At 45.0% G+C, this 25185-nt stretch overlaps 2 protein-coding genes across 5 annotated transcripts in view; both read right to left on the reverse strand.

The window, feature by feature from the left end:
• Nucleotides 1-12: 12 nt before the first annotated feature.
• Nucleotides 13-25185, reverse strand: part of LOC110499330 (mitogen-activated protein kinase kinase kinase 4) — an 82714-nt gene continuing 57541 nt past the window's right edge. For 2 of the 3 annotated variants that reach the window (XM_021576410.2, XM_036956193.1), the window contains exons 15-28: nt 24754-24966; nt 24580-24658; nt 24216-24309; nt 20435-20578; nt 18502-18602; nt 18108-18191; nt 17660-17851; nt 17347-17417; nt 17003-17119; nt 11273-11432; nt 9728-9847; nt 8772-8878; nt 1792-1971; nt 13-1264 (exon numbers count right to left, since the gene is read on the reverse strand). In XM_021576410.2, coding sequence (XP_021432085.2) covers nt 1244-1264; nt 1792-1971; nt 8772-8878; nt 9728-9847; nt 11273-11432; nt 17003-17119; nt 17347-17417; nt 17660-17851; nt 18108-18191; nt 18502-18602; nt 20435-20578; nt 24216-24309; nt 24580-24658; nt 24754-24966 — 1683 coding nt within the window. In that variant the 3' untranslated portion in view covers nt 13-1243. The remainder of the gene's footprint in view (nt 1265-1791; nt 1972-8771; nt 8879-9727; nt 9848-11272; nt 11433-17002; nt 17120-17346; nt 17418-17659; nt 17852-18107; nt 18192-18501; nt 18603-20434; nt 20579-24215; nt 24310-24579; nt 24659-24753; nt 24967-25185) is intronic. The other variant, XM_036956192.1, reaches the window with a different exon arrangement.
• LOC110499332 (keratin-associated protein 16-1-like) lies at nt 11441-15300 on the reverse strand. 2 transcript variants are annotated; one of them, XR_005037979.1, is made up of 3 exons: nt 14614-15300; nt 14152-14412; nt 11441-12761 (listed from the first exon to the last, which is right to left on the reverse strand). XR_005037979.1 is itself a non-coding variant. In XM_036956194.1 (2 exons), exon 2 carries the CDS (start codon nt 13961-13963, stop codon nt 12890-12892), a length of 1074 nt encoding a protein of 357 aa, XP_036812089.1. In that variant the 5' UTR covers nt 13964-14412; nt 14614-15300; the 3' UTR covers nt 11441-12889. The 2 variants fall into 2 exon arrangements, 1 of the variants encoding a protein (XP_036812089.1); XM_036956194.1 differs by having other exon boundaries at nt 11441-14412.

The following is a 25185-nucleotide window of genomic DNA, read 5'->3' on the forward strand; positions in this document are numbered from 1 at the left end:
CATGACACACCATTTATTAAAAAAAGATTTATTAATATTGTTTGTACATAGCAAACACAAAGAGCAGCAGAGGACCAGAATGTATGTGTGTTCTCAGCAGCAGGGAGTGAGCACGCAACTTTGTCTTCTCTCATTGGTTGGATATGCGCCAGCTGTCCAGTCAGGGCACACCTGTCTAACTGACCATCAATCCATGCCTGAAGCCTATAGAATCCCGCCCACATCCCTGCACCCAAATGGCACACTATTCCCTATATAGTGCACTACTACTGACCAGGACCATAAGTGCACTATAGTGAATAGGGTGCCATTTGGGACGCACTATAGGCTTAAGCCCCACATTACCATTGGAATCCTCTCCTTAGCAAGAAAAAAATATATATTTTAAAATAAAATGTTTCTTTCCTTCCTGGGCTCTCTACAGCCTTTGAGTGTTAATTTGCATGGTAATAGTTTCTTACAGTTGCAGCATCCCCTGCTTCTGTGCAATGAAGCTCACCTCAAACAAGGAAAGGAAAGACAATATCTGCCTCGACCAAACCTGGGGCAAATTCAGAAGGGCACAACATTGTAGAACAAACATGCCTCGACATTTCTAGCTGCAATGTTCCACAACATGTCTACTGAACGAGACCCAGATATCTGAATTCCTCCCCTTAACTGTCCCTACTTGTCCCCTAGTACTCACTGAAAGGGGAACAGTAAAAAAAAGTGACATAGCTTTATTTCCCCCCATTTCTTTAAAATGTCTTCATTTGCCTTTTTATTCAGGTCTTCTATCTTATCTTCACCAGTGAGAGAACAACAAGATGTGGCTATATTTATTACTCAAGCTTTACAATATTGTTTATACAAGGAAGGATCCAATGAACCAATCCTATTATTATAGTATGTACAATGCAATACATTCCCCGCTATCCCCTTCCAGAAAATGCAAGACCTGTCACTCGACTACAGGGTCATGTTCATTAGGACACAACGTAGCCAAAACAATTTCAAAGACAAAACTAAAACAAGCTGTTCTAATTGAACACGACCCAGGTGATCCATCGGAAATGATGTCATAAGAGTTCCTCAGTTTAGCTCCATGTGCCTGCAGTTATCATTTTCTGTTTCCTATGTTCACAAGCCCCTCTTCTTGTGTCCAAAGCCCCTCTATCTGGCTGTGTCCAGTCTCTGGCCAACATGTACAGTAGTGCTATAGTTTGTAAACGTGACAGCCACAGGGTCCGTTCCCCCTCACTCACTCTTCATCTGTGCAAACCTAGGAATGAAAGACAGATGAGCTGTAGGTTAGTCTTCATTTCAGAGTGATTGAGGAGTTAAAATGTTATGTTTGTGTAGAAGTAAAATATTAACACGCCACCAAAAAGATTTTGTAGGTAATTATAAGCATAACGTTGACTAAAGATAACATGAAAGTACCTAGAGGTGGGACTAAAAACCAAAAATGATCAACACCAATCATACATCACAGGCATTTTGCTGATATGGTTCATTACGATAAGTAGCCTATACTAGAGAACAGTGAAGTTTGAAATGTAATACTATGGGTGATTGTTCATGGAATAATAGATGGCTACAACCGTCAAACTAGAAATAGTAGTTTAAAGGATAATTGAACAAAAACTGTGGTGCACATTCACGTTAAGCTTATTTATCGTTATCGCATCAAGTCAGGCAATTTATCACAATATGGATTTTTGTCCGTATGCCCAGCTCGAATAGTACCTCGACGTCCAATGTGTTCTATTAATATTTTTTTGTAATGAAATATGTAATGTTTCTGACCTTGACGAATGGGTGGTCTAGCAGTGTACTGGCAGTCCAGCGTTGTTTGGGCTCGCTCTCCAGACAGTGACCCAGGAAATCCTTCCCCTCTGTGGACAGCTTCTCTGGGATGGGGGGCTTGTGGCCCATACCCACCTTGTACATGATCTGAAAGTTGTGCTCGTACTCGTGCCACGGCCTCTGCATGGTGGGAGAGGGGAGGAGACATCAGTCTTGATTATTCAAAACACAGACGTTTCTTTTCAAGCTGCTTAACTGCAGGCAAATGCACAGGGTTTAGATTATATATTTTGATGAGAAATCATCAGCCTACATACAAAACAGAGTTTGGGAGGGACAGAGGATTGAAGAGGGACACAGAGAGAGAGCAAGACATGAGAGAGAGGACATGCAGTCTTAAGACATTTGTAAACAACCTTGAATACCTGTAAAATAATGGATTTATACTTCCCCCGAAGCATTCACATAGTGATCATAGTAATAGTAATACCAGTGGTAGTAATAGTAGTAGTAATAGTGACAGTAACAAATAGTGGTTGTAGTAGTGATACCAGTGGTAGAAGTAGTAGTAATAGTAGTGGTGATCATAGTAATAGTGACAGTAACAAGTAGTGGTTGTAGTAGTGGTAGTAGTGATACCAGTGGTAGAAGTAGTGGTGATCATAGTAATAGTGACAGTAACAATAGTGGTTGTAGTAGTAGGGGTGCTAGCAGTATGGGTAATAGTAGGAGTAGTAGTGGTGATCATAGTAGTAATGATAGTAACAATAGTAGTGGTTGTAGTAGTGATAGTGGCAGTGCTACTAGTAGTGGTAGTAATAGAAACAATAGTGGTTGTAGTGGTGATAGTAGTAGTAGTAGTAGTAGTACCAGAAGTAATGATAGTAACAATAGTGGTTGTAGTAGTGGTGGTAGTAATGCTAGTATTAGTAATTGTGATAGTGGTGCTACTAGTAGTGACAGTTGTGATAATAGTAAACAATAGTAGTGATAATAGTAACAATAGTAGTGATAATAGTAATAATAGTAGTAGTGACAGTTATAATGGTAGTAGTAGTGACAGTTGTGATAAACTGTAATGGTAGTAGTAGTAGTGACAGTTGTGATAAGTTGTAATGGTAGTAGTGACAGTTGTGATAAATTGTAATGGTAGTAGTAGTGACAGTTGTGATAAGTTGTAATGGTAGTAGTGACAGTTGTGATAAATTGTAATGGTAGTAGTAGTGACAGTTGTGATAAGTTGTAATGGTAGTAGTGACAGTTGTGATAAGTTGTAATGGTAGTAGTAGTAGTAGTAGTGACAGTTGTGATAAATTGTAATGGTAGTAGTATCAAATCAAATGTATTTATATAGTCCTTCGTACATCAGCTGATATCTCAAAGTGCTGTACAGAAACCCAGCCTAAAACCCCAAACAGCAAGCAATGCAGGCGTAGAAGCACGGTAGTAGTGACAGTTGTGATAAGTTGTAATGGTAGTAGTAGTGACAATAGTTGTAATGGTTGTAGTAATAATAGTAGTGACAGTTGTGATAATGGTAATAAACAGTAGTAGTAGTGGTGATAATAGTAGAAGAAACAATAGTAATAATAAGTAATAGTGGTACTAGTGATCGTAGTAGTACCAGTAGTTGTGATAATAGTAGTACCAGTAGTAGTGATAGTGCTACAAGTAGTAGTGGTGATAAGTGATAGCAATAGAAACAATAGCGGTTGTAGTGGTAGTGATAATAGTAGTAAACTCAGCAAGAAAGAAACGTCCTTTCACTGTCAACAGCGTTTATTTTCAGCAAACTTAACACAAGATTCAGACAAACTGAACAAGTTCCACAGACATGTGACTAAGAGAAACTGAATAATAACACAGAACGAGCAGTATGGCTGGTGGCATTGTCATGCTGGAGGGTCATGTGGTACCCTTCCTGCAGGCTCATCCTGATATGAGGGAGGATGTCGTCTTCCCTGCAACACACAGCGTTGAGATTGCCTGCAATGACAACAAGCTCAGGCCAATGATGCTGTGATACACCGCCCCAGACCATGACGGGCACTCCACCTCAATCAATTCCGCTCCAGAGTACAGGCCTCGGTGTAACGCTCATTCCTTCGACGATAAACACGAATCCAACCATCCCCCACGGTGAGACAAAACCGCGACTCGTCAGTGAAGAGCACTTTTTGCCAATCCTGTCTGGTCCAGTGATGGTGGGTTTGTGCCCATAGGCGACATTGTTGCTGGTGATGTCTGGTGAGGACCAAGCCTTCAGTCCAGCCTCACAGCCTATTGCGGACAGTCTGAGCACTGATGGAGGGATTGTGCGTTCCTGGTGTAACTCGGGCAGTTGTTGTTGCCTTCCTGCTCCTGTCCCGCAGATGTGATGTTCGGATGTACCGATCCTGTGCAGGTGTTGTTAAACGTGGTCCTGTCTCCCTGTAGCGCTGTCTTAGGCTTCTCAGTACGGACATTGCAATTTATTGCCCTGGCAACATCTGCAGTCCTCATGCCTCCTTGCAGCATGCCTAAGGCATGTTCACGCAGATGAGCGTCCTGGGCATCTTTATTTTGGTGTTTTTCTGAGCCAGAAAGGCCTCTTTAGTGTCCTAAGTTTTCAAAACTGTGACCTTAAATGCCTACCGCCTGTAAGCTGTTAGTGTCTTAATGAACATGCACCTGTGGAACGGTCGTTAAATATTTATGGTTCAATGAACAAGCATGGGAAACAGTGTTTAAACCCTTTACAATAATGAAGGTCTGTGAAGTTTTGGATTTTTACAAATCATCTTTGAAAGACAGGGTCTTGAAAAGTGGACATTTATTTTTTTGCAGAGTTAAGTTGTAGTAGTGCTAGCAGCAGTAGCGCTAGCAGCAGTAGAAGCGATAGCAGCAGCAGCAGCGATAGCAGCAGTAGCAGCAGCAGTAGTAGTGATAGCAGTAGTAGTAGTGACAGCAGCAGCAGCAGTAGTAGTGATAGCAGCAGCAGCAGTAGTAGTGATAGCAGCAGCAGCAGTAGTAGTGATAGCAGTAGTAGTAGTAGTAGTAATGACAGCAGTAGTAGTAGTAGTAGTGATAGCAGCAGCAGCAGCAGTAGTAGTGATAGCAGCAGCAGCAGTAGTAGTGATAGCAGCAGCAGCAGTAGTAGTGATAGCAGCAGTAGTAGTGATAGCAGCAGCAGCAGTGATAGCAGCAGCAGCAGTAGCAGCAGCGATAGCAGCAGTAGCAGCGATAGCAGCAGTAGCAGCGATAGCAGCAGTAGTAGCGAGAGCAGCAGTAGTAGCAGCAGCGATAGCAGCAGTAGTAGTGATAGCAGCAGCAGCAGTAGTAGTGACAGCAGTAGTAGTAGTAGTAGTGATAGCAGCAGCAGCAGTAGTAGTGATAGCAGCAGCAGCAGTAGTAGTGATAGCAGCAGCAGTAGTAGCAGCGATAGCAGCAGTAGTAGCAGCGATAGCAGCAGTAGCAGCGATAGCAGCAGTAGCAGCGATAGCAGCAGTAGCAGCGATAGCAGCAGTAGCAGCGATAGCAGCAGTAGTAGTAGCAGCGATAGCAGCAGTAGCAGCGATAGCAGCAGTAGCAGCGATAGCAGCAGTAGCAGCGATAGCAGCAGTAGTAGCAGCGAGAGCAGCAGTAGTAGCAGCGAGAGCAGCAGTAGTAGCAGCGATAGCAGCAGTAGTAGCAGCAGCGATAGCAGCAGTAGTAGCAGCAGCGATAGCAGCAGTGATAGCAGCAGCAGCAGTAGTAGTGATAGCAGCAGCAGCAGTAGTAGTAGTGATAGCAGCAGCAGCAGCAGTAGTAGTGATAGCAGCAGCAGCAGTAGTAGTGATAGCAGTAGTGATAGCAGCAGCAGCAGTAGTAGTGATAGCAGCAGCAGTAGTAGTGATAGCAGCAGCAGTAGTGATAGCAGTAGTAGTAGTAATAGCAGCAGTAGTAGTGATAGCAGCAGTAGTAGTAGTAGTAGTGATAGCAGCAGTAGCAGCAGCGATAGCAGCAGCAGTAGCAGCAGCGATAGCAGCAGTAGTAGCAGCAGCGATAGCAGCAGTAGCAGCAGCGATAGCAGCAGTAGTAGCAGCGATAGCAGCAGTAGTAGCAGCGATAGCAGCAGTAGTAGCAGCAGCGATAGCAGCAGTGATAGTAGTAGTGATATCAGCAGTAGTGATAGCAGCAGCAGCAGTGATAGCAGCAGCAGTAGTAGTAGTGATAGCAGTAGTGATAGCAGCAGCAGCAGTAGTGATAGCAGTAGTGATAGCAGCAGTAGTGATAGCAGCAGCAGCAGTAGTGATAGCAGCAGTGATAGCGATAGCAGCAGTGATAGCAGCAGCGATAGCAGCAGCAGCAGTAGTAGTGATAGCAGCAGCAGTAGTGATAGCAGCAGCATTAGTAGTGATAGCAGCAGTAGTAGTGATAGCAGCAGTAGTAGTAGTGATAGCAGCAGCAGTAGTAGTGATAGCAGCAGCAGCAGTAGTAGTGATAGCAGCAGTAGTAGTGATAGCAGCAGCAGCAGTAGTGATAGCAGTAGTGATAGCAGCAGCAGCAGTAGTAGTGATAGCAGCAGCAGCAGCAGCAGTAGTGATAGCAGCAGCAGTAGTAGTGATAGCAGCAGCAGCAGCAGTAGTAGTGATAGCAGCAGCAGCAGCAGTAGTAGTGATAGCAGCAGCAGCAGCAGTAGTAGTGATAGCAGCAGCAGCAGCAGTAGTAGTGATAGCAGCAGCAGCAGCAGTAGTAGTGATAGCAGCAGCAGCAACAGTAGTAGTGATAGCAGCAGTAGCAGCAGTAGTAGTGATAGCAGCAGCAGTAGTAGTGATAGCAGCAGTAGCAGCAGTAGTAGTGATAGCAGCAGCAGCAGCAGCAGCAGCAGTAGTAGTGATAGCAGCAACAGTAGTAGTGATAGCAGCAGCAGCAGCAGTAGTAGTGATAGCAGCAACAGTAGTAGTGATAGCAGCAGCAGCAGCATTAGTAGTAGTGATAGCAGCAGTAGTAGTGATAGCAGCAGTAGTAGTAGTGATAGCAGCAGCAGCAGCAGTAGTAGTGATAGCAGCAGCAGCAGTAGTAGTGATAGCAGCAGTAGTAGTGATAGCAGCAGCAGCAGTAGTAGTGATAGCAGCAGCAGCAGTAGTAGTGATAGCAGCAGCAGTAGTAGTGATAGCAGCAGCAGCAGCAGTAGTAGTGATAGCAGCAGCAGTAGTAGTGATAGCAGCAGCAGCAGCAGTAGTAGTGATAGCAGCAGTAGCAGCAGTAGTAGTGATAGCAGCAGCAGCAGCAGTAGTAGTGATAGCAGCAGCAGTAGTAGTGATAGCAGTAGTGATAGCAGCAGCAGCAGTAGTAGTAGTGATAGCAGCAGCAGCAGTAGTAGTGATAGCAGCAGTAGTAGTGATAGCAGCAGCAGTAGTAGTAGTAGTGATAGCAGCAGCAGCAGCAGTAGTAGTGATAGCAGCAGCAGCAGTAGTGATAGCAGCAGCAGCAGTAGTGATAGCAGCAGCAGCAGTAGTGATAGCAGCAGCAGCAGTAGTGATAGCAGCAGTAGTGATAGCAGCAGCAGCAGTAGTGATAGCAGCAGCAGCAGTAGTAGTGATAGCAGCAGCAGCAGCAGTAGTAGTGATAGCAGCAGTAGTAGTAGTGATAGCAGCAGCAGCAGCAGTAGTAGTGATAGCAGCAGCAGCAGCAGTAGTAGTGATAGCAGCAGCAGCGATAGCAGCAGCAGTAGTAGTGATAGCAGCAGTAGCAGCAGTAGTAGTGATAGCAGCAGCAGCAGCAGTAGTAGTGATAGCAGCAGCAGTAGTAGTGATAGCAGCAGCAGCGATAGCAGCAGCAGCAGTAGTGATAGCAGCAGCAGCAGTAGTGATAGCAGCAGCAGTAGTAGTGATAGCAGCAGCAGTAGTAGTGATAGCAGCAGCAGTGATAGCAGCAGCAGTAGTAGTGATAGCAGCAGCAGTAGTGATAGCCGCAGCAGCAGTAGTGATAGCAGCAGCAGCAGTAGTGATAGCAGCAGCAGCAGTAGTGATAGCAGCAGCAGCAGTAGTGATAGCAGCAGCAGCAGTAGTGATAGCAGCAGCAGTAGTAGTGATAGCAGCAGCAGCAGTAGTAGTGATAGCAGCAGCAGCAGTAGTAGTGATAGCAGCAGCAGCAGTAGTAGTGATAGCAGCAGCAGCAGTAGTAGTGATAGCAGCAGTAGTGATAGCAGCAGCAGCAGTAGTGATAGCAGTAGTAGTAGTAGTGATAGCAGCAGCAGCAGTAGTGATAGCAGCAGCAGCAGTAGTGATAGCAGCAGTAGTGATAGCAGCAGCATCAGTAGTGATAGCAGTAGTAGTAGTGATAGCAGTAGTAGTGATAGCAGTAGTAGTAGTGATAGCAGCAGCAGCAGTAGCAGTAGTAGTAGTGATAGCAGCAGCAGCAGTAGTGATAGCAGCAGCAGTAGTAATGATATCAGCAGTAGTGATGGCAGCAGCAGCAGTAGTGATAGCAGCAGTAGTGATAGCAGTAGTAGTAGTGATAGCAGCAGCAGCAGTAGTGATAGCAGTAGTAGTAGTGATAGCAGCAGCAGCAGTAGTGATAGCAGTAGTAGTAGTGATAGCAGAAGCAGTAGTAGTGATAGCAGAAGCAGCAGTAGTGATAGCAGAAGTAGTAGTGATAGCAGAAGCAGCAGTAGTGATAGCAGAAGTAGTAGTGATAGCAGAAGCAGCAGTAGTAGTAGTCGTGGTGATCGTAGTAGTCGTGGTGATCGTAGTAGTAGTAGTAGTGATCATAGTAGTGGTGGTCGTAGTAGTAGTGGTGGTCGTAATAGTAGTGGTAATCATAGTAGTGGTAGTGGTGATCGTAGTAGTAGTGGTGGTCGTAATAGTAGTGGTGGTCGTAATAGTAGTGGTGATCGTAGTAGATATGCTAGAACCAAGGGGGAAAACAAGATGGATGGTATGAGGACCATTGTGGTTAAATATCAGCTCAAAGTTCCCTTTGAGTGCATAAGAGAGAGTGTGTGTGTGCATTCTTACTTTCCCAGTCACCATCTCTATGAGGACACATCCCAGACTCCAGATGTCAGCTGCTCGTCCGTGGCCTTCGCCCTTTGCCCTGGTAATGACCTCAGGTGCCATATATGCTGATGAAGAGAGTAGGAAAACAGCAGGTTAACTCAACTAGGCAAGCAATGATCTTTTGAACTTACAAATGCACAGAAAACATGACATTCTCCATTCTTGTGTAGACATTGACAACTGTACAGCAGGGAGATACAACACAACAATGACAAAGGAGCACAGGGATGGTCACAGACTCACTATGATAACAAATGACCCAGAATCATCAGAAGAGAAATAGTGACCCTGCTGGTGCCAACGGGTGGTGACATCACATTTAAATTTGAGTAATTTAGCACAGGGGAAACTTATTCAGGGAACCCTTTATAATCAGAATACAACTCGAGTAAAATCGAGTCTCTAACCTAAACACAAACTCTCCTCTTTACCCGAACACTAAATATTTTAAATGCCAATTTCAAAAATGGGTTAGTGAGGTCCCAAGGACCCTGGATAGCATGGACCGACCATATTACTTATCAGTCATAGTAAGTCAAAGCTGCTGTCAGCAAAGTGCAGGTGTTAGTGCAAGGAAGGCAAGGGTGTTTGTATATTAATCATTATAAACTGGGTGGTTTGAGCATTGAATGTTTATTGGCTGTCAGCTGTGGTATATCAGAACATATACCACGGGTATGACAACACATGTATTTTTACTGCTCTAATTATATTGGTAACCAGTTTAAAATAGCAATACGGCATGTTGGTTGTCTAAGAACAGCCCATAGCCGTGGTATATTGGCCTTATACCACACCCCCTCTGGCCCCAAAAAAAAGACGTTTTTTTTTTTGGAAGAGGTAGGTTGTCAGACGTTATCAGGAAGATGGACATTTAAAACTGAAGTACTATTTTATTTATGTGGCTCCCTCACCTGCCGTGCCCATGGTGCTGTTAACCTCTCCGGGCATGGTCTGTGCGTTGTTCAGCTTCACAGAGCAGCCAAAGTCCCCCAGCTTGATCAGGCCGGACGACGTCAGGAAGATGTTGGCTCCTATGGTAGAGGGGGAACGGTAACAAAGAATTAAGATAGCTTTAAACCCCCAGCCAATTTCACTGATGCTAAAATACATTACCTGATTAATAAGGTGCCTGCATAGCCCTGACATTGACTTGAGACAGAGACCATAGCACTTACATCTGTAGCCATGAAATGCTTTGAAAGGCTGGTCATGGCACACATCAACCCCGCCATCCCAGACACCCTGGACTCCAATTTGCATACCGCCCCAACAGATCCACAGATGATGCAATCTCTATTGCACTCCACACTTCCTTTTTCACATGGACAAAAGGAACACCTATGTGCAAATGCTGTTCATTGACTACAGCTCAGCGTTCAACACCATAGTGCCCTCAAAGCTCATCACTAAGCTAAGGACCCTGGGACTGAACACCTCCCTCTGCAACTGAATCCTGGACTTCCTGACGGGCCGCCCCCAGGTAGTGAAAGTAAGCAACACATCCGCCATGCTGACCCTCAACACGGGGGCCTCTCTGGGGTGCATGCTCAGTCCCCTCCTGTACGCTCTGTTCACCCAAGACTGCGTGGCCACGCATGACTCCAACACCATCATTAAATTCGCCGATTATATGACGCTGGTTGGCCTGATCACAGATGAGACAGTCTCTATAGGGAAGTCAGTGACCTGGCAGTGCGGTGCCAGGACAAATCCTCTCCCTCAAGGTCAGCAAGACAAAGGAGCAGATTGTGGACTACAGGAAACAGAGTGGCGAGAACGCCACAATCCACAGACGGGCTGTAGTGGAGTGGGTCGAGCACTTCAAGTTTATTGGTGTACACATCATTAAGGATCCCAGGAGGCTGAAAAGATTTGGCATGGGCCCTCAGATCAAAGGTTTTTAGCTGCACCCCTGAAAGCATCTTGACCGTCTGCATCACCGCTTGGCATGGCAACTGCTTGGCATCCGACTGCATGGCACTAACGAGGGTAGTGCGTATGGCCCAGTACATCACTCAGGCCGAGCTCCCTGCCATCTAGGACCTCTATACTATGCGGTGTCAGAGGAAGGCCCTAAAAATCTCTAACCACCAAAGTTAGACTGTTCTCTCTGCTGCCGCACAGCAAGTGGTACTGATGCACCAAGTCTGGAACCATCAGGACCATGAACAGCTTCTACTACCAAGCCATGAGACTGCTAAATAGTTACCTTCAGATCTTCTGCATTGGCCCTTTCTGCACCAACATTGATACATCACATATGCTGCTGCTGTTCATTACTGCTACTATTATTTCCCTCTGCATTGTTGGGAAGGGACCGTAAGCATTTCACTGTTAGTCTACATACACCTGTTGTTTACAAAGCATGTGAAACTAAATTTGATTTGACTAGACCAACAGTATGCTAGAGAGAAAGAGACGTCTCCTCCAGAGAGAGGTGCTGACTGCTAACTGACCCTTGATGTCTCGGTGCACAATGCCGTGTTCGTGGAGCACGTTGATGGCCGTGGTGGTCTGTTTGCTGTACAGCCTGATGACGTGTTCCTGTAGGCCAAGCCTGGACACCTCCTCCAGGGTCCCCTCATCACAGTACTCCATGAAGATGTACATCTCCTCCTGGTGGGGGGGAGGGAGGGGACAGACAGTTAACGCATACATCCAAACCGATGATAAAGCCCATTCAGAAATGGTTTCATCTCATTCTTACAGACTAACTGAAATTGAACCGAACTTTGAAACTTTCCCAAAGTTCGCTGGCTTTTCAGAAATTCTGGTTGGAGGATTCCCTCTTAATTCTGGGAACCTCCAACTAGAATTTTGTAACCCATACACGCATGCTCATACCCAAGTCTCAAGAAAATAACTTTTTGGCTCACCTACCAAGCATATGTTTTTACCAGCCAAAATAATGAATTGCCTTTTTGTGTCACATGTACATTTCACTGAGATAATAAGTTATGTTGAATACAAACTTAAGAGACCAGAGCCAAATTTGAAACAAAATTTTAATATATTGATCAACGGTTAATCAAATCAAGTTTATTTGTAGAGCACATTTAAATACAACTGTAGCTGACCAAACGTGCTGTACAGAGTGAAAAAACACCCAACAGTGGGCACACAATGAAATAAACAAAACATTTCAGATACAATGAATAAGAGTACATAGAAGTCAAAACAGGGCAACAACAATGGGAAGATACAATTATGAGAAGTGCAGTGGAACTGATACAAAGGGGAAACAGGTCTACAAATCCTTTACTTTGAGTAGAAATACCCTGGTAAAATAGAGACTTGTCAGACGCTGGTTAATTTTGGCTGTGGCTACATTTCATTTCCCAGCCTGAATACAACTTAAGTCTTGAACTCAAAATTCTACTGAAGTATTTGTTATTACATGTACTTAAGGATCAAACATAAAAGTACATTTGAAGGTTTGTAAACCTATCAGATGCTTAATCATTTAAATAAACTTAAACCTCCTCAGACTCCTCACTCTCTACTACAATCACCCTCTTTTGCACAGTCCATGAAGTCTGGCCTCCTACTCCTGACAGAGTCCTGGTGCCACAGCATCACAGCTTTTATCGGATCATACTCCCTGATCTCTGGAGAGGACAGCTGGACCATAAGATCTGACACTGTATCAGACTTTAGGTTGGACCGCCAATCGGTTTTCACCTGTTTCATGGTATTAAAACCTCTTTCACATTCAGCTGTGGAGGCAGGGAAGGATGGGACCAGGTCAACCAATGCCAGCAAATCAGGGCAGGACTGCTGATGGCTACTGTTGATACAGAACCAGGACATCTTCTGCAGGGGACTGCGGCTCTTGGTACATCAGCACTTTCAGGACAGTCCACTGGTCAGGGATCCTTTCAACATGGATGCCAGAGGTCTCCAGGACAGGAAGTGGTTCACCAGGGTGTCCAGTGTCTCCAAAATCTAGAATAATTGTATACATTACAACAAGCACAATGCAGTTTTAATTCTCAAACTTTAAAAATATGAACCTGAACCTTGAACCTGAACCCAACCACCCTGTAATACAAAACATAAAGTAACCTGCTGCTTCATCTCCTGACTCTGGGCAGTTGGTGAAGCTGACCAGCTTGGTGGCACACAGGTCCCCTACACTGGTGAAGCTGAACAGCTTGGTGGCACACAGGACCCCTACACTGGTGAAGCTGACCAGCTTGGTGGCACACAGGTCCCCTACACTGGTGAAGCTGACCAGCTTGGTGGCACACAGGACCCCTACACTGGTGAAGCTGACCAGCTTGGTGGCACACAGGACCCCTACACTGGTGAAGCTGACCAGCTTGGTGGCACACAGGACCCCTACACTGGTGAAGCTGACCAGCTTGGTGGCACACAGGACCCCTACACTGGTGAAGCTGACCAGCTTGGTGGCACACAGGACCCCTACACTGGTGAAGCTGACCAGCTTGGTGGCACACAGGACCCCTACACTGGTGAAGCTGACCAGCTTGGTGGCACACAGGACCCCTACACTGGTGAAGCTGACCAGCTTGGTGGCACACAGGACCCCTACACTGGTGAAGCTGACCAGCTTGGTGGCACACAGGACCCCTACACTGGTGAAGCTGACCAGCTTGGTGGCACACAGGACCGACCCCTACACTGGTGAAGCTGACCAGCTTGGTGGCACACAGGACCCCTACACTGGTGAAGCTGACCAGCTTGGTGGCACACAGGACCCCTACACTGGTGAAGCTGAACAGCTTGGTGGCACACAGGACCCCTACACTGGTGAAGCTGACCAGCTTGGTGGCACACAGGACCCCTACACTGGTGAAGCTGACCAGCTTGGTGGCACACAGGACCCCTACACTGGTGAAGCTGACCAGCTTGGTGGCACACAGGACCCCTACACTGGTGAAGCTGACCAGCTTGGTGGCACACAGGACCCCTACACTGGTGAAGCTGACCAGCTTGGTGGCACACAGGACCCCTACACTGGTGAAGCTGACCAGCTTGGTGGCACAAAGGACCCCTACACTGGTGAAGCTGACCAGCTTGGTGGCACACAGGACCTCTACACTGGTGAAGCTGACCAGCTTGGTGGCACACAGGACCCCTACACTGGTGTTCTGGAACCTGTCGGTCATACTCTCCACTAGCATGTCAAGTATTTTGTGATGTAACGAGGGTCTTGCTCTCACCTATGGCCAGCAAAATTCCCTCATATCTGTTGGGCATTGTGGCCTTCATCATGGGCCCTTCTCTGACGATAACAGGCTCATCTTACCATCCTTTCAGAATTGTCCTCTCTTAAGGTAAGTAGTTCTTATTGCAGCTTAACTAAACATACCTGGTTTTGTACTTCTTAAGTAATGCCTGTGTTGAGCACAAGGAGCTGTGGGCTTCTGCTGTGGTGAACCTCTGCAGATAGGCAGACAGGTTGCTATGGTGATGGTGAACCTCTGCAGACAGGCAGACAGGTTGCTCAGGTGTGTTAGTGTGTCATGCAGGAAGCCACAGAAGCAGACAACAGCCTCCCTCGTAGTACTGTAGTATTTCCTGGCCTTGGACTGCTGGACACCTCAGACATTTTGGGCATCAGCAGATTGTTCTATATGTATTTCAGATTCAAAGACACACAAATAGACAATTAATTGCTGTCCAAAAAATACTAAATTAGACATGACATTTTATCAGTGCATAAAGCATTGAAACACAATGTTACCAACTGTAACCCTGTTTGTTGTCATTTACTGGACATTACATATTGATGACTTTTGGAGTACTTAACATAGCAATCTAGAGCCACTACCTGTTCCAGGTGCTGGACACGCCCCTGGTAACCTCGCAGGAAGTGTTCGTGTGCACGCAGTAGGTGTCCTACCCATCGGGTCCCGACAATTCTGGTGGGCACCAGTGGTGTGCCGCCAAAGAGCCTGGAAGCTGTTTACCAGGTTTTCACTGTTCAGTGGGCTGGTATAGAGCCCACTGGGGAGGTCTTCTACTTTCTGAAACATCACGTTGGACCCGATGGCATCAGAAAAGGTCAGTGTATGCCAATGATGGCCCTGTCCCCCTTCAGCCGGGTGACCACACCATCCTTGGCTCCGGTCATCACAGCAGCTCCATCTGTTCCCAGAGCAAATAACTTGCTCCCCCACTCATCACACACCCCCTCCACGATGGCACTGATGGCCCCACTCATCACACACCCTTTCCACCACCCATCACACACTCCCTCCACCACCCATCACACACTCCCTCCACCACTCATCACACACTCCCTCCATGATGGCACTGATGGCCCCACTCATCACACACTCCCTCCACGATGGCCCCACTCATCACACACTCCCTCCATGATGACACTGATGACCCCACTCATCACACACTCCCTCCATGATGACACTGATGACACCACTCATCACACACTCCCTCCACCACTCATCGCACACTCCCTCCACCACTCATCGCACACTCCCTCCACCACTCATCGCACACTCCCTCCACCACTCATCGCACACTCCCTCCACCACTCATTGCACACTCCCTCCACCACTCATCGCACACTCCCTCCACCACTCATCGCACACTCCCTCCACCACTCATCGCACACTCCCTCCACCACTCATCACACACTCCCTCCACCACTCATCACACACTCCCTCCACCACTCATCACACACTCCCTCCACCACTCATCACACACTCCCTCCACCACTCATCACACACTCCCTCCACCACTCATCACACACTCCCTCCATGATGGCGTTGCTTACATGTGCCACGTCTGCCTTCTCCACCGACTTGATGCCAACAAACTTCGACTTGATCTTGCTCTTATGACAGAATGTGACAAACTCCTTTTTCACAGAACTGTCTGTGGAGCCATCTGCCATGGAGAGAAATGTGGTATTTTCATATTCTCTCTGATGTTGTTTCTCTCCACCTCTGCAATATGGTGCATAAACTCTTTGGCCTGCTTCTTGTTTCTATATGTTGAGCCCACAGCGATTCCTTGTTCTTTCATCTAAACTGCAAAAATCAAACATCACATTAATTCAATACTTAAATATAGAACCATATTATCCAATATAGCTGGCAGTTGATTGTGCTAAATTAGCCTTCTACCCTTTGTTTACTTCAGGATCAACACTATAAGGCTGGTAAAGTCAATTGTGTCAATGCTTTAAAATGTAAACAGCATCTGGAGACAAACATTAAAATAGAATATTACAGAGCCATAGGAGAGCATGGAGATCCATGTCAGCATTAGTAGGCCTATAATGTTATGGTATTTATACACTATTTGGATGTGAACCAAAGCTTATCAAGAGCTGAGAAATAACCTACAATACTGGACCACATCTGCTAAATAGACTTGAAAAAACTAGCTACAGAAGTATTAGTCAAGCTACAAGAGTAACAACATTTTCACTTACTCACACATCCACTTGAAGTCAGAAAGTGGTCTCGTCTTCTTGCCAATGGCATGTACAGTTCTAAACAGTATCTTCATCTTCGTGGTGGTCTGCTCTGACATTGCCATTAGCGCCGTCACAGAGGGTGTCAAGAGGAGAGGCTCTGGGACACGATTTAGTCCGGGACACAGACACGTAGGAAATGTGACACTTGCTGTGTTCATGGTCACGAATGTTCTCCAGCTTCATTGTTTTATTTCTTGATGACAAATGAGTTGTTTCTGCTTTTATCTTTAGCATACTGGTGACACACAGAACAACTCATCACCACAGCCTCAGCATCATACTGTAGCCAGCCTCTTGAAACCACGATCTCCAAACCTCCATTTCTCACAAAACGTTATTTTTTAATGTGATTTGTCCTTTTCGTCTGCGTGTTTTCGTTTCAAAGGTTGGCTTACTTCAGGTAAATGTCGCCACATAACAGCTATTTAATGAACAGTAGCTAGCAGCAGACCCGTGGCAAGTGAGCGATGTCTAGTAGCTGATGTACCGTGCGGTAAACAGTGCCGCGAAACTAGGAGCACTAGAGACGGTCTGTGGCTGGCAAACATGAGTCATTTCCTCCGAGCCATCATGCCAGATATTTTATTACATGACTATTTTCGTAAAAACATTTACTCGCCATTGTGGCAGATAGCCTTCTGAGATTTACTCGCCAAACAGAAAATCTACCCGCAGTTGGTGATTGGCGGGTGTTTAATTTCAACCCTGCTCTTACCCGATGCAGCTCAACACCAAAGTAGCGGACCAGGTTGGGGTGTTTGATGCCCTCAAAGATCTTCAGCTCATCTGCTGTCTCCTTTATTGTCTTATGGTCGTTCGGCTGGAACCGGATCTGATCAGGAAAATAAACATTCAAAAAAATATAGTCAAATGTATGAAGAATGTTGATAGGCTTTTAATGGATGTTAATTGGCGGCGAAGTAAAATAAACATTACCTTCAATTCAGGGCCTTCTCCTTTAATAATAAATAAAGGTAAGCCCGCACATGTTATATGCTGCTAGACTCTTGCACCAACATTCATAACACTACAAAAGCCGTTGAGGTCATGGCCACCTACCTCCTTCATAGCCATCAGTTCTCCAGTATCCACATTGATGCAGGTGTACACCTTGCCATACTGGCCCTCGCCTGTAGAGGGAGACAAGTCACAGGCGATCAAACACCATGGGTGTGACATAAACGAGGGCCTACTCCAGGGAAAATTGGAAATGGCAACATATTCCCTTTATGGTGCATAACTGTTGGCTAGGGCCTCATAGGCAATACAGAGGATAGGGTTTCATTCGGGGGAGACGGGTTCAGTTGAGGCTCTGGCTAAAAGTAGTGCACTATAAAGGGAATAGGGAGCCAATGGGGTGTACAGTACATACCTATCTTGTTGCCCCTCTGCCACTTGAAGGTGACCTTGCGGAGGCCAACGTGCATGACGTTGTCGTAAGACTTGGGGGTGTGGCACACCTGGCCAATGATGTTCCTCTGCTTCATGACTGCGTAGCGGTTGTCCTCGAAGGAGCGTATGGAGCGACGTACAGCTTCCATGGGACTCTGCCTGGCTGCCGTGTCTGAGGGATATAGAAGACCGTGTTAGGAATGGAGAGACACAGAAACAGACCAGGACACTTTCTCAATTGTCTTAGGGTAAAGGTGGGGAATGGGAATTGCATAGAACAGACCCACTCTATACTCTATTCTGGAGCAGTTTAGAGGTTAAGTGCCTTGATCAAGGGCACAATGGCAGGAGATTGCACCTAGCAGTCATCCCGACACAACTTTTGGTTTGAACTTGCAACCCCTCTCTACCCCCCTCATCATTCTCACCTTTTGATTGACTGATGAAGGTGCGGAGCTCCCAGCTTCTCCTGGCCGTGCTGCTGGGGTCTCCTCCCTTAGGATAGGAGGGTTCTGATGTGTGGGAGTGAGTGAGAGCGAGGAGATTACACAAGACAAGCAGTAAGATGGGAGCCATGTCAAGTTAGAAAAACCATACACAGGTTAAGTGACTACTCCTACTTTCCAATCCAGATACATTTTATTTAATCCTTGTTCAGTCGTACAGACTGAATTATGCTATTTGGTATTTTATTAGGATCTCCATTAGCATGAAACATGACATAATACAGAACATTAATAGACAAGAACAGCTCAAGGACAGAAGTACATCAATTATGCAGAATGCAGTTACATTAAGACAATACTTTAAACAACTCTATACCTTCCCTGTCATCAGTGGGACTGGAGTGTCGGCTCAGAGACTTGAACTGCAGCTCGGCCGCTACAGACGACAGCCTGTCGTTCTCGTGGAGGTTGGCCCCTCTGCACAGGGAGAGGCAAGCGCAGTGCAATTTAACTAGGATCAACTATAAAGAAATCAATATACCTGAGTTGTCAGGCATCAGAGGGGTATACTACAAAGCAGAATCAATTAAGTTAGCAAGATAACTTTGATAAGCAACCAGAAATAACTTGATTATCTGGTTCATAAAAAAAAAGTTAAGCTTAGATGCGTTTGTTGAATCAATTAAACATTAAACCATGCCCATTTCAAGCTTATCTTACAAAAACAGTAAAAGTTGTATGAGAATATTTAGGCAAGTTGAACCCCTAACTCCTTGATCCTGGTTTGAAGTACAGCCCTCCGGTCCCAGACTAGGCTGGTTCCAGATCAGTTAGTGCCTCCTATGGTTATTGTGATGCCATGATAGTGGCGAGACCGCTCAACCAGATCTGGGACCAGTGGTCAACCAATATCAGTCCCCCCAAAAATGTAAAGTCTTCTTAATGAAGATAGTCCTCTCGCTTTCAGAGGGATGTTTGTGATTATTGAGCTGGCGGAACATGACATACATACAGCTCATAATAATGTCCAGAATAGAGTGAATGAAATGGCATGAAACACATGGAAACCAAGTATTTGATACCATTCCAGAGATTCCTCTCCAGACATTACCACAAGGCCATCCTCCCCAACTAAGGTGCCACCAACCTCCTGTGTTCTACATCCAAACCTCTCAACCCCACCACCTTAGAAATAGAACCCTAGATGATATGTCTTTGATGTGCCCATCAAAGCTGACCTTCATACTAAAGGTTTAAAAGATCAAACACAGACAGGTCAGATGTCAGAACGCATGCTTTCATCCCAATAGGACTGACACCAAACGAGACAAATATTATGAAGAGCGAGCCATCAGATGCTTAGAGCAAGGCCACACTATTAATATGGATTAATAGCAGAGTAACTCTCACACTGCAGGTTGATGTTTATTGTCATGAGTGTCATCCTAGAGGCAGAACTGAGCAATTTCCCCTTAGGCCAGCTGCAATGTCAAAATGGTCTACAGTGTAAAAATCCATTAACAAAAAAAAAAGTGCTTTGTCTTAATTTAAGGTCAGCAGTGTTGTTTAGTGTAGGGTTAAAAACTGATTGGATGACTTTTGGGCTGTGCCAGCTAGTGACCACTGCAGAGCTGCCTCCAGAACAAGATTCATGATTAAAAAAAACACTAACCTGATCTCGCCCTCTTTTCTCCTCTCCATGAGGAGGTAGCTAGCATGCTGTTGTGTTTCCATCTCTCACACTATGAGAGTTGGAGAAAATGTGTATTGTGTTGTGTGACACTGGCTAGGTGGACAAAACAAAAGGTCTCTCCACATCCGCAGACTGCATTCAGCGTTAGGTAACACATTTGAGTGAAGTATCCCTTTAAAGGATGGCCCTTATAAAAAAAGTGTAGTTTTCATATTGTGTTAAATAGCAGTCTTTTCAAATCAATGCAGATTTCTGTCATAGGCAAAACAAAATGGCCAAAGCCAATACATCTGGATGAGCATGCAGAACATGCTACTCAAGGTTCGCTCCAAACAGAGACGGCATGACAGGGGTGCAGGGTAAACCACAGGGAGCATGACCACCTGAACGTCCAGTGGAATATTTTGGAAGTGGGATATGGGATATCAGCCTGCTGCTGGGGTGCCCTGGGTTGACAGTGGGTGGTCCTTACAGAGAACCCGGTTGGAGGATTCCCCGCTTGCTTATTCCCTCATGATTCCGGGATCCTACAAACAGGTTTTCTGGAAAAACCTGGGCACATTTGCAACCCTAGTAGTACTTGGTAAGTACTGAAACTTAGGGGGGGTGGGGCTACCTGACGTCATTGGGGGTGGACCCAGGTGCTTTGGATGGGCAGTGTTCCCCGGGGGCAGGGCCTGGGGCCTGAGGGGCGGGGACTGGGCGGGGGCCGGTAGGTAGACACAGCTGGGTCCGTAGGTCGCAGGGGAGACTCCTAGAGCTGTGGTGGTGACAAAAACACACTGAGGATCTCTGGGGAGCGCCTTGGAGATGAGGGTTTGTGTCAGATACAGGGGCACTCATTCTCAACACAAATGCACACACACAAGCAATCACACACTCACTCGGTGTAATACCCTTTCTAGCGAATAGGAATGAGCATTTGACATTTTTTTAACTGTACGAATAGTCGCAGGATTTTTTTTCTTCAAGTTCTCAAAAAAACAAAATATACATATATGTATTTTTATAACACAAAGCCCGCACTGGAAAGAAATGTGCTTCCTATGCCAACAGTGCAAGACAATGCCTAATTTAGCATAACCATTACAGATAGCTAAATTGCACGATATACAGTGCCTTCAGAAAGTATTCACACCCCTTAACTTTTTCCACATTTTGTTGTGTTACAAATTGGGATAAAAATTCATTTAATTCTTCTTTACAATCCACAACACATTTTATTTAACTAGGCAAGTCAGTTAGGAACAAATCCTTATTTACAATGACAGCCGATTGAGCGCCGCCTTATAGGACTACCGATTGCGGCCGGTTGTGACACAGCCTGGGAACGAACCAGAGTCTGTAGTGATGCTTCTAGCACTGCATATTTACCCATTATTATTTTCTTTAACTCTTCAAGCTCTGTCAAGTTGATAAGTCTATTACTGCTAGACAGCCATTTCAAAATCTTGCCATGGATGTTCAAGCTGATTTAAGTCAAAACTAACTCGGCCACTCGGGAACATTCAATGTTGTCTTGGTAAGCAACTCCAGTGTATATTTGGCCTTGAGTTTTAGGTTATTGTCCTGCTGAAAGGTGAATGTGTCTCCCAGTGTCTGCTGGAAAGCAGACAAACAGGTTTTTTGCTTAGCTCTATTACATTGCTTTTTGTCAGCCCAAAACCCTCCCTAGTCCTTGACGATGAAGAGCATATCCATAACATGATGCAGCCACCACCATGCTTGAAAATATGAAGTGGTCCTCAGTGATGGTAGATTTTCCCCAAACATAACACTATTCGGGACAAAAAGTACAATTTTGCCAGTATTACTTTAGCGTACTCTGTGCAGAGTTCCTCTCTGCTCTAGGTTAGTATTGTGGAGTAACTACAACAGTCATCCATCTTCAGTTTTCTCCTATCACAGTGATTAAACAGAGTTTGGAAGGAGGCCTGTATAGTGATTGGGTGTATTGATACAGCAGCCAAAGTGTAATTAATAACTTCTCCATGCTCAAAAGGGATATTCAGTGACTGCTTTTATTTTTTACCCATCTACCAATAGGTGCCCTTCTTTGTGAGGCATTGGAAAACCTCTATGGTCTTTCTGGTTGAATATGTGCTTGAAATTCACTACTCGACTATGGAACTATACATATAATTGTATGTGTGGGGTACAGAGACAGGGTAATGAATCAAATCTGGTTAACCACTATAATTGCATACAGAGTTCATGCAACTTGTGACTTAAGCAAATTTTTACTCCTGAACGTATTTAAGCTTGTAATAACAAAGGGTTTGAATACTTACTGACTCAAAACATTTCAGCATTAAAATATATTAATTGGTACAAATTTCTTAAAACAAAATTTCCCTATGTGGTATTGTGTGTAGAATAGAGGCACAAAATGTGGAAAAGGTCAAGGGGTGACTAATTCAGTCAAGCAAGTGCCATTTAAGATTCAATTATTGAAACGAATATCAACTGGTTGTATCATGGAACACAATCTGCAAAAACGTATGAACCTTTTTGTTAATTTAACTCTTATTTCCCGAGCCCTTATCAGGCAAGACACCACATTTACAGTAAAAAAACATGTAATAAAATAAATTGTAAAAAACGTTTGCCGCTTTGAAGTGATGTGCATCTTGCGCCTGGAATAGTGATTCTCAAAGGAGAGATCATTTGAAACGGTTCTCAAATGGCCAGAATCATTTTTTTATGATGAATTACGAGTAGGCCTGGGCTTACCGATTCTGATGAAAACATGCTCTGTCTTTATCAAACAAATGTTTTTGTGTCTTTTCACTGTGGAACCTGTATAGATTTAGGGGGTTATAGCCTAGGCTAGCCAACTCTAAATGGCACCAGCAATTCACAAAGTAGCCTTAAGCGGTAAAAAGGGACAATTACTCCAGAACTGCAGCTCGTTGATGGAGCACATTTTCCTACTTCAAATCAACCAGTCCATTTTGCATTTGTTGATAAAAACTGTTGTCATTTGGCCAGGAAAGTAGCTTGTGTATCCCATCATTTACATACGTTTTTAATACACCTTTATTTCTGGAGGCCTAACGGGAGCGTGTGTATCCCATCATTTACATACGTTTTTAATACACCTTTATTTCTGGAGGCCTAACGGGAGCTTGTGTATCCCATCATTTACATACGTTTTTAATACACCTTTATTTCTGGAGGCCTAACGGGAGCTTGTGTATCCCATCATTTATAGACGTTTATTTCTGTAGGCCTAACGGGAGCGTGTGTATCCCATCATTTATAGACATTTATTTCTGGAGGCCTAACGGGAGCGTGTGTATCCCATCATTTATAGACATTTATTTCTGTAGGCCTAACGGGAGCTTGTGTATCCCATCATTTATAGACATTTATTTCTGTAGGCCTAACGGGAGCTTGTGTATCCCATCATTTATAGACATTTATTTCTGGAGGCCTAACGGGAGCTTGTGTATCCCATCATTTATAGACATTTATTTCTGTAGGCCTAACAGGAGCGTGTGTATCCCATAATTTATAGACATTTATTTCTGTAGGCCTAACAGGAGCGTGTGTATCCCATCATTTATAGACATTTATTTCTGTAGGCCTAACGGGAGCTTGTGTATCCCATCATTTATAGACATTTATTTCTGGAGGCCTAACGGGAACTTGTGTATCCCATCATTTATAGACATTTATTTCTGTAGGCTTAACGGGAGCTTGTGTATCCCATCATTTATAGACATTTATTTCTGTAGGCCTAACAGGAGCGTGTGTATCCCATCATTTATAGACATTTATTTCTGTAGGCCTAACAGGAGCGTGTGTATCCCATCATTTATAGACATTTATTTCTGTAGGCCTAACGGGAGCGTGTGTGTGCACTCAGCATGCATGTGTATAGAGAGTGGACAGAACGCAATTGAGTGAAAGAAAGAGGGAGAAAAGGGACTATAGGGAGAAGAACGGTATGATGCTTGGCTTGGTTTCTTTTTTGTTGTGCCCCTTCAAATGCACATTTACAAATGGAACAAAGCAAATGAACGTGGTCTTCAAGACAAAATCTATTTTTTAGGGGGGGGGTTTCACTTCACTTGCCCTTTCAAGCAGCCACAAAGCACGTTCCACCAAATAGTTTTACAGTATTTGAAAAAAATTACATCCCTGTTTAAAGATCAAGCTTTGACGTCTGTTCAACCACTTGAGTCCTCAATTACTCATGTCCACCCCTACTAGCCAAATGTGTTACAAGTTACACAACACACACACACATTTAAAAGCCATCAATTACTGTACAAGAGCAGAGAACATGCAGGAAAACATACTGTACATACATTACACACATTATAAAACAATATTATAATAGGTGGTAAATGGTTCTTAGTGCTTCACTGTAACCATGAACTTCCACCGACCTGAAGCCCTCTGCATTGGGGATGAACAGGTGGGGGTTGGGGGGGTCGCTATGGCAACGAGGGACCTTCACTGGTCGAGGACTGTTCCTGGGGGCTGAGTGGAGAACAGAGAAAGGGTCAACAAGGCCAAGCTATCCGACTAAATCCATACTTCAGTTCTATTTCTACACAGACATGTTTACCACTTAGACCTAACAGAAGCTTAAATCTAAAGCCACTTACAGAACAGTGAGTACACATTTTTTGTTATGTGCATGTGATCCCTGCTTAGATTGAACCCGCAACCTTGGCATTGCTAGTTTCACACTCTTACCAACTGAGCCACACAGGACCACATATTTGCTCAGATGAGCCAGGGTCTTACCTAGGTACAAGCCACTGACTGGGCTGTGAGGCTTCCCGATCACATGACCAATGCACTCATTCATCAGAGCTTGCAAATTCTGCAGAGGGAATGATTTCCATAATCACAATACCATTCCACAAAATATAAAATCAATCAATAAAGTAATCAATCAAAGAAGTAGTATGGTTTTACCAGGAAGTCGTCCTCTGGTAAAGCAGAGATGAAGGCAGGTTCAATGGCTTGGAGGAAATCAAAGCCTTGAGTGGCCCAGCGGGGTCTGGTTCCCCGGCCACTTTCACACTTGGTGAGGACGTAATTCATCCACTTCCTGGCGAAGGCGATATAGCATTCCCCAATCCGCTGACGGAACTCCCCCGACATCAGACGCACCACCTCCTTGTGGTACTACGGAAAACAAAATTATATTTAAAGGTGCTCTTCACTTGACCAGTATAACATCTACATCAGAAAAGGAGAACCACGACACTCTTCCTCGTGGTGCTACTGTGAGGAACAATATTATGGCAGTCTGTTGGACACTGGTTTCGGTGTTAGACTGGTCAGACAAAAACGCAAGGAGGACTAAGCCACTCTTGCTATTACCAATTTTGGTGGCATGCTCAA

Source organism: Oncorhynchus mykiss, chromosome 20, assembly GCF_013265735.2.
Source record: "Oncorhynchus mykiss isolate Arlee chromosome 20, USDA_OmykA_1.1, whole genome shotgun sequence".
NCBI classification, from domain to species: domain Eukaryota; kingdom Metazoa; phylum Chordata; class Actinopteri; order Salmoniformes; family Salmonidae; genus Oncorhynchus; species Oncorhynchus mykiss.

Coding starts and splice junctions, on each gene's coding strand:
- LOC110499332 (XM_036956194.1), bottom strand. CDS start 13,963: ATGCTAGTGGAGAGTATGACCGACAGGTTCCAGAACACCAGTGTAGGG.